General features: G+C 47.2%; 1 protein-coding gene across 1 annotated transcript; it reads right to left on the reverse strand.

Moving 5' to 3' along the window:
- Nucleotides 1-1,013: 1,013 nt before the first annotated feature.
- On the reverse strand, nucleotides 1,014-2,756 carry LOC143526190 (olfactory receptor 1496-like). The gene is made up of 2 exons (XM_077020837.1): nucleotides 1,800-2,756; nucleotides 1,014-1,070 (listed from the first exon to the last, which is right to left on the reverse strand). The coding sequence occupies exons 1-2, from the start codon at nucleotides 2,754-2,756 to the stop codon at nucleotides 1,014-1,016; spliced, it is 1,014 nt and encodes a 337-aa protein (XP_076876952.1).
- Nucleotides 2,757-16,296: the final 13,540 nt, after the last annotated feature.

Genomic DNA, 16,296 nt, shown 5'->3' on the forward strand with positions numbered 1-16,296 from the left:
CTCTTTCGATGTGTTTATCGTGAAACTTCACGATAACGATAAAAATACGATTAATCGTGCAGCCCTAGTGACCATTATGATTTTTTAGCCCATGATGATGAGTGGCTTATAAGCAGTTTTAGATTTCCAAGAACTGTCCTCTTGTGTTGAGTTGGGTCCAGTTTTGGAGAGAGAAACGACGAGGAGTTGCGCATTGCCAGCGACAATGCTCGGCTTCCTGGCAACTGGCTCGTTTCAAAGAGAACGGTCGGGGATTTCTCAGTCATCTTTGAGCCGTGCCATGCCAGCTGTTTTGGATGGGATCATCTGCATGTCAGCTAGGTATTTTAAGTTCCCATATGAAGCAGTTGACCAGGCAAACATTAAAGCGCATTTTACGGTTAAAAATAAGTATTTAAATAGCGATGAATCAAGCGCTAGGACCATGCAGAAAACGACCGCTCTGAGTTCGCTGAAATAAATCAGGTCTATTAGTAGTTCGCTCTCACCTCCAAAACCATCCTACATATCACCATCCTATGTTGTTTAGCTACACTCTCCCCTGGTAACACCTTGCAATCACTAACCTCTTTCAGGTTTTGTCTCCTACAGAGGATATAGTCGATCTGTGTGCATCTTCCCCACTCTTATATGTTACCCTGTGCTCTTCCTTTTTCCTAAAGTAAGTGTTAACTACAGCCATCTTTATGCAAATTAGCAAATTAGTGTAATTATGACCATATATAGGGTAACCACCCTACATAATTAAAAAGAAAAGAATGACAACATATAAAAACAACAATAGATTTTTATTCCAAGGTATATCACAGATGTGTATATAATATATTTAAATGTATAAATGCATAAAATCTCTATCAGAAATAAAGCAGTGCTACCAAAATATTGAAGATGCTTTACAATATTTCAAAAAGCTTTTCAGTCCAGTGTTGTTTCACTGTAGTGTGGCATTCCATGGGACACTGTGGTATAGTACACAAAGGCCCTTGTATTGACTTCCTCTGGATCTCCTGACATCAAGCTTTTAAAATAAATATCTGAAACACATTAACCACTACAGTAGTATAATGTTTCTGATGTAACATAAATGCCAATTGTAATTTCACATTTATTTTACCGAATCATAATTTTACAAAACAATTTATTACATTGTGATGTTTTTTCCAGCTAATGGCCTCTTGATTGATGTCACGATGAGTGGGCCTGGAAGCCACCAGAAGGTGCGCGTGCACACTGACACTCCCTCACACATGCCCACCTCAGTCCGCAGGACACCTTCTCATACCAACCCACTCCCCCGGTCACAATTACCCAACTATTGACACCTGGCCACCACTAATTCACCCGGGACTTAAGCCCACAGGTCTTGCAGTCCAGTGCTGCACATTGAAGAGCCTTCGCCGTGCACCACGAGTAGCCTGGTCCTTGCAACGTCACCTGAGTACTGGACTGCCTCACTGGACTGTGCTGCAGGCCACCCTTCTCTTCGTTGTTGCCAATTGGCCTGAGAATTTGGTAGCTCGTTCACCATGGACAATAAGGCTTTTAGTTTACAGCCTCTGCCTCCTGCTGCCTCTATCCCCGTGTCACACTTGCTAAAAAGAAATTGCAGTGCACACAATTAGATCATGGAAAAAACATGTAATTTTCCTGAGCATTACATTAAAAAGTTATGATAATTCAATATTTTTTCAGCTTGTACTGCTGGAACAATTTTGTCCCACACATATTGCTTTCAGTTTATTGTACCATATTTGTGTTGTTTCAAGTCCTCACAGCTTATTTCTTTTTGTGGGCTTCACATTGAATCGTTTGTAGAGTACTTTAATAGCCTGCATTACCTCCTCTGTCTTTAGAGTGTATATGATTGGGTTTAACATGGATGGAATAGTCTGTGTCAGGCCTGTATTGATTATCCAGATATTTGCATCTACAGATGTTGTCAAAGCTGCAGTATAAACACTTAAAATTGGTACATAAAACAAAGCCACTAATATGACATGGGAGGTGCAAGTTTTCATGGCTTTAGTTTGCTGAACATGTGCAATCTTCCGCAATGCAAAACCAATGCAAATATATGAGAGGGTTATCAGTTTCAATGGAATGTAAAGCAGAGCAGCTGTACAGACATAGGCCATTATGAAATTTATAGAATTGTCATTACAGGCTAAAATAATGAGAGGGCCAACATCACAGAAAAGGCTGTTAACTGTAGTAGATTGACAGAAGGACAGTCTGGTAAACAGAGATACAAGGAGAGCATTGATAGTTATAGATACAAACCACATAATACCTATGATCACACTCATAGTTGTTTTGGTTACAATAGCATGATACCTCAGAGGGAGACATATAGCAACCATTCTGTCATAGGCCATTGCAACCAAAGTAAGAGATTGCAGAGTCATAAAGAATAAAACAAAAAACATATTTGCCAGACATTGTCCATATGATATGTACTGATGGTCAAACAGAAACATGTCCAGAAGCTTTGGAATGAGAGCAGAGCTTCCACACAGATCAGAGAAGGCCAAGTTGAAGACAGCTACATACTTTGCAGTGTGTAAGCTGCGTTCCAGGTAGATGATTCCCATTATAAAAGAATTTCCTAAAATAGTCACAGCGTACACAAAGCTTAGAAACACATAGTAGTGTGTTGCATGTGGAATGTTGTAAAGTCCTCTAATGTAAAATGTTGGGTGAAAAAATGTTTCATTCGCTGAGGACACAGGCTGAATGGAAGTCATGTTAGCAGTCATCTGTTATCATAACACCTGTAAAATAATGGATTGGATAGAATTGTTAATGTTAATGCAATTATTACAGCAGTTCTATAACAATAACAAGTGAATTCATAGATTACATGGACTGAGTGCAAGTCATGTTGGCAGTCATTAGGCCTCATAACACCTATAAAATAATGACTTGCATTTCATTGTCATGTTTTCCCCCTTCATTAGTTTTTGTTGCAGGATTTTAAACAAATCCCATTTTCAATGTAAATGTGAATAAAATCATTGCATTACAATTCCATTAACACTTAATCAACATAAATATTAATCAAAGGATATCGGACATCTTGGAGAGGAAACAAAATGACTTGTTACTGTACCTTACTGCAGAAGCGACAGCATACCAGCATATGTGTGAAGTACAGACGTTTTTATTATTAATCTGTGGTGACATCATTCCCTGTGGAATACTTTGCTTGTTTTGACTTTTGACTTATGATGAACAAATTGCTAAGTTGTCCTCAGAGGTTTCAAGCTGTTTTCATTCATATCATATCATTTCTAATCACTTGTTTAATACGATTTTCCTGTGACAGTTTTGCTCATTTTGAAGCTCAGATTATGTATTAGAGCAGGGTTTGGCAACATATGGCACGCCGAGGCATAATCACGGGCATGCGGCACGCTGGACCAGCATCAGCAAAAAAATTTATAGACAGTTTTTACGGTTAAAAACAAATATTTAAATAGCGACGAATCAAGCACTAGGAACATGCATAAAACGACCGCTCTGAGTTCGCTGAAATAAATCTGGTTTATTAGTAGTTCGCACCCCCCCAACCCCCCATCAGCGATCGACACAGACAGCACCCCCCCGCTCCAATTTGTGATAGTGGCACACTGTGACGCTGGGACAGAGGCAGCAGGAGGCAGAGGTGAAGGATGCTCAGGTTTATTATCCATAGAATAATACAACGAAAAGACTCAGGCTCAAAGGCAAAAACGATAGCAACAGAAAGGTGAACAAAGCTCTTTAGAAGTTCTAGCAGAACTCTCCCACGTAGCGAGGCGCTGTGGCAGGTGAATGAGCAGCGCTGGAAGGAGCGACCTGTGGGAATATAAAGGGGAAAGCCTAACACGAAACAGGTGTCAGAACACAGGTGATTGGGAGTGTGGGAGTGTCCTGCTATGTGAGGGTGTGTGCTGTGAGACAGTGGGCGTGTTGGTGCATGTGCGGGTCGCTCGGGGTGCCCTCTGGTGACGTCCGGGCCGACTCACCGTGACAGAACCCCTCCCCAAGGACCCTGCCAGCCGAGCTTTCCTCAGGCGTCCCGGGCCACGCGGGGCAGGAAGACCAGGGTGCTCCCGATGAAAGGAGGCGAGCAAGGCAGGGTCCAGCACCTGGGAGGCAGGGACCCATGACCTCTCCTCTGGTCCATAGCCCTCCCAGTCGACCAGATACTGCAACACTCCGCCCCTGCGCCTGGAGCTCAGCAGACGACTCACCCCATAAGCCGAACCGTCCGGCAGCTGCAGCGGCGAAGGAGGACGCGGCGTGGCCTCTGTACTCAACCGGCCCTCCCGGAACGGCTTCAATTCCGACACATGGAACGTCCTGGAGACCCTGCGGTCCTCAGGCAGGTGTATTTGGTAGGTGACCGGGTTAACCTGTCTAGAGACGGTGTACGGACCTGTGTAGTGGTCCGTCAGCTTCCCTTTAGGTCCCAAGCGGCCGTGTCCCGTAGCCACCCACACCTTGTCGCCATCTCTGTACGCGGGCGCCTTACTCCGTCGGCGGTCAGCTTTAGCCTTGAACCTCCGTACCGTGGCCTCCAGCTTGCGATGAGTATCCACCCATACCCTCTCGCTTCGCTGGCACCACTCCTCGACTACGGGTTGGTCAGAGGAGGCGGCGTTCCAGGGATAGAGGGGAGGTTGTCTGCCTAACACACACTCAAAAGGTGTCTTGCCCGTGCTTGACTGAACCAAGGAGTTCTGTGCATACTCCGCCCAGGTGAGTAAGGTGTTCCACGTGTCTGGGTACTCACTACAGTAAGCGCGTAAAAACCGTCCCAGCTCCTGGTTAGTGCGCTCCACCTGCCTGTTGGCCTGGGGATGGTACCCTGAAGTGAGGCTGACCGTCACGTTTAGTTTTGACAAGAACTCCTTCCACACCCTCGACGTGAATTGAGGTCAGAAACAATGTCCTCTGGTAACCCGAACTGACGGAATACCTCCTTGAACAGGATCTCCGCCGTCTCCCACGCCGTAGGTAACCCAGCTAGAGGTATGAAGCGCACCATTTTGGAGAACCTGTCCACCACGGAAAGGATGGTGGTGTTTCCGTCGGAGACAGGTAGGTCTGTGACGAAATCAATGGCTATGTGAGTCCAGGGCTGAACAGGTATGGGCAAGGGCAGTAGCTTACCCGCGGGTGGAACACGGGGCACCTTGCTCCTCGCGCAATCCGGACAGGAGGCCACGTGCCGCATGACGTCTCGGTGTAGTCCCGGCCACCAGTAACGGGCTCCCAGCACCTGTGACGTCCTTGTTGTTCCGGGGTGACCTGTACCGAGTGAAGTATGCGCCCAACTGATGAGAGGGGTTTTCAGAGCAGGAGGAACATACCTGCGGTGAGGAGGGCACCGAGGGTGTGGGTTGGCATCCGCGATCGCTTGATCGATCTCCCAGTCTAGCGCGCCTAAGAAGCACTCCGCTGGGAGGACGGGCTCTCTCACCGTGGATTCTCTGCTTTCGGGGAAGGAGCGAGAGAGAGCGTCGGCGCGCGTGTTCTTCTCTCCGGGACGGTATGTAACCTGAAAACAAAACCTGGAAAAGAACAGCCACCATCGCGCCTGACGTGCATTCATACATTTTGTTGACTTAATGTATTCGAGGTTTTTGTGCTCTGTAATCACCGTGAACGGATGTGTAGCCCCCTCTAGCCAATGTCTCCATTCCTCAAAAGCCAGTTTCATGGCTAACAGTTCGCGATCGCCGACTCCGTAGTTTTGTTCAGCCGCATTGAGTTTCCTAGAGAAGAAGGCGATGGGTTTGAGCGAACAGTGCTTCTTTAGGCGCTGGGATAGCACTGCCCCAACCCCTACATCGGAGGCGTCCACCTCCACTATGAACGGTCGCCTAGGGTCGGGCTGGTGCAGCACAGGTGCGGAAGCAAAAGCCTGCTTGATTTTCTTGAATGCATTTTCAGCCTCCGCGATCCAGGTCAACCTCTTCGCTCCTTTACGCAGTAAGTCCGTGAGAGGTTTGGCTATCTGGCTATATGAGCGGATGAAACGCCTATAAAAATTCGCAAAGCCCAAAAATCTTTGGAGCTCGCGCCGTGTGTGAGGACGATTCCATCCTTTCACCGCCTCCACCTTTCCCGGTTGCATATGCACGGAGCCTGACCTTATGATGTAGCCGAGGAAGTTCACCTCTAAACTCGCACTTCTCCAGCTTGCAGTATAATCTACTGCGCAGGAGAGTGTTCAGGACTGCCCGCACATCCCTGACGTGTTGGTCCGGGGACGGAGAATAGATGAGGATGTCGTCAATGTAAGCAACGACACATCTATTCAAATACTCCCGCAAGACCTCGTTGATGTATGCCTGGAAAAACGACGGTGCCTACGCCAAACCGTAAGGTAAGACCCGGTACTGGTAATGACCAGTAGATGTACTGAAGTGATATAACCCTGTGCCAAAGCCTCTCTAACGTACTGGTTCATCACCCGCTCCTCTTCCTGTGACAGGGGGTAGATACGACACTTAGGGGGAGTGGTACCTTCTCTCCGGGTGATGGTGACATCCCACGGGCGGTGTGGCGGCAACTGCGCAGCTTTTGTCGCGCTGAACACCTCCGCGAGGTCTCGGTACTGGCTTGGGATCGCTTGGGGAGGAGCTATGTTAGGGCTTTCTATGCTGGTGGTGAGCATCTTACATGGCTTTCTGCGACCCTTACGGAGTCGTTTGGAAGGAGTAGACCAACGGAGAATGCGACCCGTGGCCCATCTAATGTGAGGGTTGTGCAACCGGAGCCATGGAAGACCTAATGTGACTGGGTGACGTAAGTGTGACAATATGTAAAACGATATGAATTCTGTATGGCCATGGATGGTGAGACAGAGGTAGTATGTGCGGTAGTGGATCACACCCCCTCCCACAGGTCGTCCGTCCAGCGCCTGCACATGCCTTGGTCATTCCAGCCTCTTCAAGGGAACCTTCAGTCGCTCCGCCAGGCTCTGCTCCATCATGTTCCCCGACGCTCCCGAGTCCACTAGGGCAAAAACCCCCATAGAACAATCCCTGTAAGACGCCCAGGCTTGTATGGTGAGTAAATTGCCAGTCGAGGAGTTACTCACCCGAGCTCTGCCACCGCTCGGGCGAGCGGTCTTCTTGGCCGTGGTCGTCTTTCCTATCTGCATGGGCTCGGGTTTCTGGTTCTCCTTGGGATTGGCCGGGGTCGGGGTGGTGTTGACAGCAGCCCCAGGCAGAGCTCTGAGTGTCCTCTCCTGCAGCAGACGATCATACGTGACCACGAGACGTATGACCTGCGTGAAGCTTGCCCCCTCCTGGCGACACGCCAGCTCTGCCCGTAGCTCCGGGCGCAAACTCGCTACAAACACATTGACAAGAGCCGCGTCGTTCCATCTGGTGTTGGCGGTCTCACCTTGCGTCGCCTGAATTTCCAAGGGTGACGGTGCTTCTGTTCCTGCTGCCGACGGCTGCTCATTCTGTGACGCTGGGACAGAGGCAGCAGGAGGCAGAGGTGAAGGATGCTCAGGTTTATTATCCATAGAATAATACAACGAAAAGACTCAGGCTCAAAGGCAAAAACGATAGCAACAGAAAGGCGAACACTGAAGTAAAGCTCTTTAGAAGTTCTAGCAGAACTCTCCCACGTAGCGAGGTGCTGTGGCAGGTGAATGAGCAGCGCTGGAAGGAGCGACCTGTGGGAATATAAAGGGGAAAGCCTAACACGAAACAGGTGTCAGAACACAGGTGATTGGGAGCGTGGGAGTGTCCTGCTATGTGAGGGTGTGTGCTGTGAGACAGTGCGTGTGCGGGTGCGGGTCGCTCGGTGTGCCCTCTGGTGGCGTCCGGGCCGACTCACTGTGACACACACTCATTGACTAGAAATGTTAAAGTTGGCACTCCATGTCTTAAAGGTTGCCGACCCCTGAATTAGAGTGTTGTGTAGATCAACAATTATTTTTATGTTTTGTGATCATGACTATCTCCACCAGCCTATGACAGTAACACATGAAATTGTTTGTATGCCGCAATCCTCCTGATTTTGGTAATATACAGTATATCAGTAAAAGAACATTTCAGGTATGGCTGACTGTGAAGTAGTCAATGACATTGAACGGTAAAAAAAAAAACACAATCTCAACACCGCTGCAACATGGGACCTGTTCACATGTCTAACATGTGAGAGAGTTATCCTCCTGTCTTACTATACAGAGCGAGGTTTCTCATATTCTCATATTCTTATTATGCAAATAACAACGCTTTCTGTAGAGAATTAACTAAAGTTGTTCGTAGGTCTGAGCTTTGTGGCTGACGCGTGTTTCAGGATCCAAAAAGCGATATATTCAACCAAAGTCACATTTGTATTTTTTATTGATGCAAAAAAGTAATAAAAACGAATACAAACGAAACTTCCACAATGTTCCACAGCGTGAATACGTCCACGGTACGGTCCACGGTACGGTCCATGGTACGGTCAGAAAACCGTGAGGCTCCGACCTTCCTTCTTCCGTGTCCCTCTAACCACAATGTCCACTGCCCTGGCCCACTTAGTGTCATTAAAGGTTAACTACGTCACTTCCTAAATTACTTTAAATCCACATTTAACCTTTGCGTATATTTTAACCAAAAAAGTATTAAATATATTAAGCATAAATTTAAATGAGTATAAAATCTTATCAATATTACATTATAATATGAAACATGAATATTAAATACACATAATATGGGGCAAACTCCGAACTAGGCATAAAATAGGCATCTGGTGCCTACACTTTCTTTGGTTTTGTGACGTTCGGGCGCAGCCAAGGACGAGACACAGAATCCTCGGGTTGCAGAGCAAACGTAACTTTAATAAAGACGGGTATTGCGCAATAGCGCACGATAAACACTCACACAATCAGCACAACGTGCAGACATAGACAACGACGAGCACAGGACACTGCGCGAGCGCACATTAAATAGACAGACCACATTAGCCCCATGTGATTACGAGACAATTCACAGGTGAGACACATTATTCACACAACAAAGCTATCACCACAGAGTTCCGAAAACGCAGACAGAGCACGTGGACAACGTTTACACATGCCCAAAAGGGAGGGGCCGGGGTCCTCAACGTGACAGGTTTATAATCACACAACGTGAAAAATCAATTCCCAGGATGAATTGATAAGAAGGGTGAATCTTTAAATGTTCGTTATATTACATTATATTACACAAAGGCCTTAGGTTTTAACTACACAAAAAAAAAATCACTGTAAAAAGAATGAAGGACTTGCAGCACAGTTGCCAGAAATGTACTGTAAAATTAACAGTGCCCTACTGTGAAATTAATGGGAAAATGTCATTATTTTAAATACAAGATACAACAATAATTTCATACTTTCATAGCTGCTAACGATGATCAAACTGTGACATCTGGGATGTCGGGACAGAAGCAGCCGGAGGCATAGGCTGAGAATGACCGGTTTTATTATTCATGATAATAAACTAACAGAAATACTCAGGCCACAAGGCAGAAATGGCTCAATATACAAAACAAAAGAAGAAAAAGGCAACGAGAAGCCAATGGGCAATGATAGTCAGCAGACAGGGCTAGGTGTCCCACTACGAGATGCGAGGGTACAGGCTGAATGCGCAGCACTGGACAGCGTGACCTGTGGGAATAAATACAGCCCTGAACTCATTAGGTGCAGGTGTTAGTATTCAGGTGACTGCGACGGGAAAAGTGACTGGGAATGAAAAAAAAATTGCATAGATATATATGCACTATTACAATACTACTGAATGTATGTCACTGTATGAATGTCTGTTCTGTAGGTCCATTTGTATTGCACAGTAACCGTCCGCGCTGCGTGGATCTGCACACTGATTCGGTTTGAGGAGGACTCTGAGAGCTGTATCTTCCCATATGGAAGCCCTTTGAACATGAGTAAATTTTCACAAACAAACTCAGGGTTGCCAACTTTTCAAAATCACTTGGAGTGAGATTTGGTTTTTTTTGTGTGTGGACGGGGGAGGGGGGGGGGGGATATAAACCTAAGAATATGGAACCAAAGTCTGAATATATGGAACGAAAGTCTGAATATATGGAATGAAAGTCTGAATATATGGAATGATACAGGTTTAATTCCATATATTCAGACTTTCATTCCATATTCTCAGGTTTCATTCCATATATTCAGACTTTCATTCCTTATATTCAGACTTTTGTTCAATATATTCAGACTTTCGTTCCATATTCTCAGGTTTCATTCCATATATTCAGACTTCATTCCATATTTTCAGGTTTCATTCCATATATTCAGACTTAGCAGTCATTCTATGTATATAATTATTTCCTGAACGGCTTAATATATATAGTGAGCCAGTCTGTCAGGAACTCCCGGGGCCACTTTTTCTCCCCAGTCCGCCCCTGACCACTGGTTAATATTTACCACAGTGGTTGGTTTAATGAATAAATGTGTAATATTAGTGATATTAAAAGTGCAAGAAAAATAGGACAACCATACCGTTATGTTGACTTTATTTTAACACGTGCTAGACTGTGCATCCTAGGAGACGTCAGTGAATTGGCTATAGAGGCAAACACATCACACATAGTTCTTACTGCCCTATGCATCGTCAAGAAAACCATTCTTATCAATTGGAAAGCAAAAAAGGACCTGCATATTACTCATTACAAAAATTTATTACTCAATCACATCTGTCTGGAGAGAATGTCTGCTTTCTCTAAAGCCCAGTTGGAAGAATTTAACTCTCTTTGGTTCCCACTGATCAGTTCAATTAGCTAGTCGGGGTGGCTGGCTGTGGCCGGTTGGTAGCTGGGGGTCAACTCCGGGGGGACTGCTCATGCCGGCCAATTTCTGGGCTGGAGGACCGGGGCTGCCGACCTGGGATGTTTGTGTGTTTGTCCTGGCGGGCGGTGGGGGGGGTTCTTGGATGGCGCTGCCTCTGGGCTCTGGGGTGTGGGGCGAGCAGGTGCTGGCCCTAAGGGGGGTGGCTGGCCTCCCCTGCGGGGCCAGGTGGCGGGGCCCTACCCGCACGGGGTGGCCTGTGCCGCTGCGGATGCACCGCTGGGTGGGGTGGGTCGGTCGGCCTTGTGTTGGGGGCGTCGGGTCTGGGCCTTGGGGCTCTGAGGTGCCTGGCTGGTGGGAGTGGGGCGGTGGCTGTTGGGGGTATCTGGGGTGGGCCGGGGGCGCTGGGTTCCGGACTCAGACCAGCTTGTCTTCAATGCTGTCTTTGATGTGGCTGTGGGTGATTACAAAGGTGTGTTGTGTATATGGGACAAACGTGTGGAGGTGTATATGTTGTATGAAGATATATATATAAGGGATGAATGTGTGTGTGGGTGTATATGTATACGCCGCGGAGGGTGTGTTAGTTTGGATGTATGTGTATCTTTGTCCTATCTCTTTTTGTACAGGTAGATGAATGAGTACATGTTGGGGGGAATATATGGGTATGTGTGTATATATTGGGGTGTGGGCACATTTGGGGGTGGGCCCATGTGCGCAGGAGTGTATATGGGTATGATTGGATGTGTGGAGGAAGTTATGTTGGGATGAATGTGCGTGTGCGTGTAGGTGTATATGTGTGAGGGTCTACATGTGAGGGTGAGTTTGGGGGTGCGTGTGTGTATGGGGATGGGTGTGGGTATGTGCATGGTAGGGGGGTATATAAGGGGTTGTGTTGGTGTATAGGAGCAAATGCATATATGAGTTTGAGTGTATGAGTGAGGACGGCTGGTTCTGGGTCGGGGGCTGGTCGGGCCCGGTCCACTCCCGGCTGCTCCCCTGTGGTTACTGCTCCGCTCTGGAGGGGGGGCACCTTGAGGTTCCGGGGCCCGGCCTGGTGCTCCGGCGTGGGGGCGGTTGGCTCGCTCCCCTGGGCGGTTGTGGTCCGGGGCGGCTCGGGGCTCTTCGGCGGGAGGGGGGCCCTGCCAGGTGGTGGGTGGTTTTCCGGGGCGCGTGGCGGCGCTGGGGATCATCCTGGGGGGGGGGGGGGGGGCTTTGTTTCCTCTGGTTCCCCTGGACCTGGGCTCCTTGGCTATATATTATATATATATAATTATTATTATTATTATTTATTTATTTTTTTCCCTGCCCTTCTGTCTTTTCCCTTTTTATTCTTTCTCTCCCTCTTTTCTTGGTCCACCTAACCCCAATAAGGATCACTTTGCATATTGTTATAATTGTAATTTGAACTGTACATAAAAACAAAGTTGTCCTCCAAAGATGGGGGTGGGGGTGGTGGAGGTGGGCCATTTAATTAAAAATATATATATATATATCCCACACAAAGTCAGAGTAAAACCTGCCCTTCAGAATCCTAAACTAGCCCAAAGCCCAAAGTTGTTGACGGGGGGGGGGGGGTGTTGGCGAGTGTAAAATGGAGACAAATTTAGTATTATATCATGATCGATTCTTAGTGTTGACTGGTAACCACAAACCACGAACCTGGCAACTAAGGTCTCAACTAACTTCAAAAACGTTGTGCTATGCGCATCAACATAATTACAGGGTGCTGGCTTCTAATTGGCGAATACAATCACCAATAGCTTTTGCATCTTCTCGCTACAATATCGATGGTCGCTGTTAGAAAGCGGGTAAAACCATCTCCTAGGCAACGGTGGTAATGCAGTCCGAACGGGTCGGGAAAATTGCTGTCATACACTGACAAGCGGCAGATCAACTATTGAGTGAACCGAAGCTGCCTGGACTTTCCGTCGTTTTTTTTTCATATGTATGTTCTTGAGGGAATGTGAGTGATTTCTACCTTCTTAGTGACGGACAACTCAATGATTGTTGCGGTTTGTGTTGAACCGAATTATATTCACAGGTCGAGTTGACTCGCGTTAGTTTAGTAGCATTGCAGCTAGCCTGAAACAGCGAACTATTGTTGTGTATATCTTTTAACGTTATGCTGTTAAGCAGGGTACCCGCGGGTCCTTAAAGTCTTAAAATGTCTTAAATTTAGTTTTCCATATTCAAGGCCTAAAAATGTCTTAAAATGTCTGGAATTTTATGAGGGGAGGCATTAAATTATTATAAGTGTGTGTTGTTCAGTTGTTCTGGCGCGATGTGAACTTTGCCGAATCTAGCGCTAATGCAAAAAATAACCACTCCAGGGTCCTAGTGCTAGATTCCTAGCGTTGGAGTACGGCCTCAACAACGTCAACAATTTTCGTTCGCCAACCCCCCGTCAACGATGTGGAACACACCTGCATCCCCAGTAATAGTATTATTTTTTCTTGTGAGAGGTATTAAAAAGGTCTTAAAAGTCATTAAGGGATGGTTTGTATTTAGATAAGGAATCTTACTGGCGAACTTCTGTCCATATTTATTTACTAATGTTTAAACGTAGTTGCTGGATAAGCGGCCCGTATGGAAGTTATTTACTAATGTTTAAACGTAATTGCTGGATAAGATTCTGATTATAACTTCTAATACATTGTACTGTTTCTGTATATTTCAGACCACACACATTGTCACACGTTACCACACACACATACACACACACACCCACGCACTTCCACACATGTTACAATTGATGTCAAGAGCAACATCTATTAAAGGAAAAAAGGGAGATCTCTCTGTCTCAGTGTGTTGATTCTTTAACAGGAATCAGAGTCCATGATTCACCGCCTCAGCCAGCAATCCTTCCCTTTGAGTTTTTGCCCCGCATCTCAAACGTTGGTCCTTCGAGCCAGATTGAGTGCAACCTAAGAGGAGGATCATGGACGACGCAGCATTAGGCAACGCAGAGCCCCGAAGATGTCCACAGAGAGAACATCACCTACCTGCTTACCTGGATGACTACCAAGTTGGATTCCAACCCCCTGTGCACATGAACCTACCGACCGCTGTTTCCCGCTCTAGCAGCCACCACAGCAGTCACCACAGCAGGTCATCCAACAGAAGTTGTAGTAGGCATACATGTTACTCAGTTGGTACGTATCCCACTCAGGGTCTCTCTACTGCCCAAGCTGCAATCCTGGAAGAGAGAATAAAGCAGTTGGAGCTAGAAGATACACGTCGTATGATCGAGCATGAAACTCAAGCCGACTTAGAGTGTGAAATGCTGGATGACCAAGCCAAGGAAGCACAGCGACTCCAAGGTGACGCTATCAAAGCCAGAGAAGCACTCACCAAGTGACTAGAAAGAGAGCGACGCCTGAAAAGAGCTGAATAGGACCTTGAGATTGCTAAGCTTCGTTCTTCTATGCTTTCCAGTAACTGGGCACCTGCACATTCATTATCTGCCCACTCTGATGTGTCAGACCCTTTCCTGGGCTTACCAATGTCAGTGCCGGTAAGACAGGTCGACGAACGTCCAACCACCTCTCCGCTGTGGTCAATCCAGTTACTTCCACCACCTGCTCCTGTTGTGTGTCCAACCACTGCTTCCCCACAAGTGATGCTACAAGTCACTCCAATTTCCATGGCACGTCCTGCTGGACCACCGCAGCTGCAACCTGCGGCCACCATAACGAGACCAACTCCTCTGACAAATTCAACAGTGCAGCCCCAGGGTCCAATACCCATGGCAGCTATGTCAGTGAGATTACAGTCTGGTCCAGTGGTAACATAAGCTTCTACGGCAGAACCTGTGCTACACCCCTCAGTGCATGTCATCACTTCAGCACCTGTGACCCATCCTGCACCTCAAGAGGTATCATCCTTTGAGTCAAAACGTCCTAGTGATCTAGCACTGGCAACAAGTTTGCACTCCAACCTACAATTTCCCGCTAACCAAGTAGAGTGTCAGTTTTCAGCAGTGTACCAACCAGCCATGGCACCACTTAACGCTGCTCAGCATACCAACCATGGAGCTCCACTGCCTCTCCCGACTCACCATGGGAACCAGCCTGTGCCAGTTCTCTCCGCTCCCTACCCTGGCTACACACCACTACCCGGAGCAGAGTTACTCATAACATCAGCTCTTGGAATCCCTCGGCCTTTCCTTCCAGTGTTCGAGAGTGGTCGGGAGAGTGATTTTGCATTGCTTAAGCTTGCACTAGACAATGTACTGGGAGGCAGCCTTCACCTCAGTGAGCAATATAAATATCAAGTGTTGATAGGACACATCAAACTCCCAAGCGCACTGCAGCTGGCTAAGTCTTACATGCATGACCCGGCACCATACACTAGTGCGCTACAGGCTCTACAAGATAAATATGGGCAACCACGACAGTTGATCCAAAGTGAGCTAGGTGCCATCCTCAATGAGCCTGCTCTAAAGATTGGTGACGCTGACGCATTTGACTCATTCGCCTTATCAGTCCAGTCCTTGGTAGGCATGCTAAAGACACTTGAAGGACAGAATGGATACGAACTCCACTGTGGTTCCCACGTTGATCGTTTGCTCAATAAGATGCCTCCCACTTACCTTGATGGCTTTGTTGAGTATTGCCTGCGATATGGTGTTCTGCAGACTGGTACCGACAGCACCTACACCCTTCTGGACTTAGCTACCTGGCTCCAGACAAAGTCACAAGCAAGGCGTATATCCAGTAGAGCGGCAGCACTGTATCAGACAAATACTCCCCGACCAGCTAGGAAGGATCAGCAAATTGCTCAACCTAAAGAGAAGCCAGGAACTGCATTCTTCAATGTAACTGACAGGGCACCAAGGGGGGAGACATCTTCGGCAGAGCTTATGCGGATGAAGGCCAAACTCAAGCTGAAACCATTCTGTCCATACTGTGACAGTCACTTTAATTCCTGTGAAGAATTCAATAGTTGACCACCGATCAAATCTTAAAGTGGCTCCTGGATGGTAAACGGTGTCGAAAATGCGGACGCAATCACCCAGAGGACCGGTGCACACTCAAGCGCCCCTGTAAAACCTGCAAGGAGACGCACCTCACTATCTTGCATGAGTCAGTCCAGGAAACCAAATGGAAGGTGTACACAGTCAGTCTACTTCCCACAAAGATGTACCTTGATCGGCCCAACAGGTCTCAAAGAGTAATGCTGAAGGTGGTCAAGGTCCTCCTTCATAACGGTGACCAAAAGATGGAGACTTGCGCAGTACTCGATGACGGTTCCGAAAAAAGTATCGTCCTTCCTCAGGTGGTGCAACAGCTCAACCTCGTCAGCCATTCAGAGACTCTACCTTTGTAGACTGTGCACCAGAGCGTTAAGCAACTTAACGGCGCATCAGTCTCCTTGGAAGTGTCATCACCACTGCGACCATATGAGAAGCACCTGATATCCCACGCCTTCACTGCTGAAGGGTTGGCTCTTGTTGAACACACTTATCGAGTCGGTGTGCTGCAGCAGAAATACAAACATCTCAGGGACCT

Source organism: Brachyhypopomus gauderio, chromosome 10 (genome assembly GCF_052324685.1).
Source record: "Brachyhypopomus gauderio isolate BG-103 chromosome 10, BGAUD_0.2, whole genome shotgun sequence".
Lineage (NCBI taxonomy): Eukaryota > Metazoa > Chordata > Actinopteri > Gymnotiformes > Hypopomidae > Brachyhypopomus > Brachyhypopomus gauderio.

What these genes read in the sequence shown, in the direction of transcription:
- LOC143526190 (XM_077020837.1), bottom strand. Translation starts at nt 2,756, where the DNA reads ATGACTGCTAACATGACTTCCATTCAGCCTGTGTCCTCAGCGAATGAA. An exon ending in TACTCTACAAACGATTCAAT is followed by an intron (nt 1,071 to 1,799) that starts GTGAAGCCCACA and finishes ATGTTACATCAG; the next exon opens with AAACATTATACTACTGTAGT.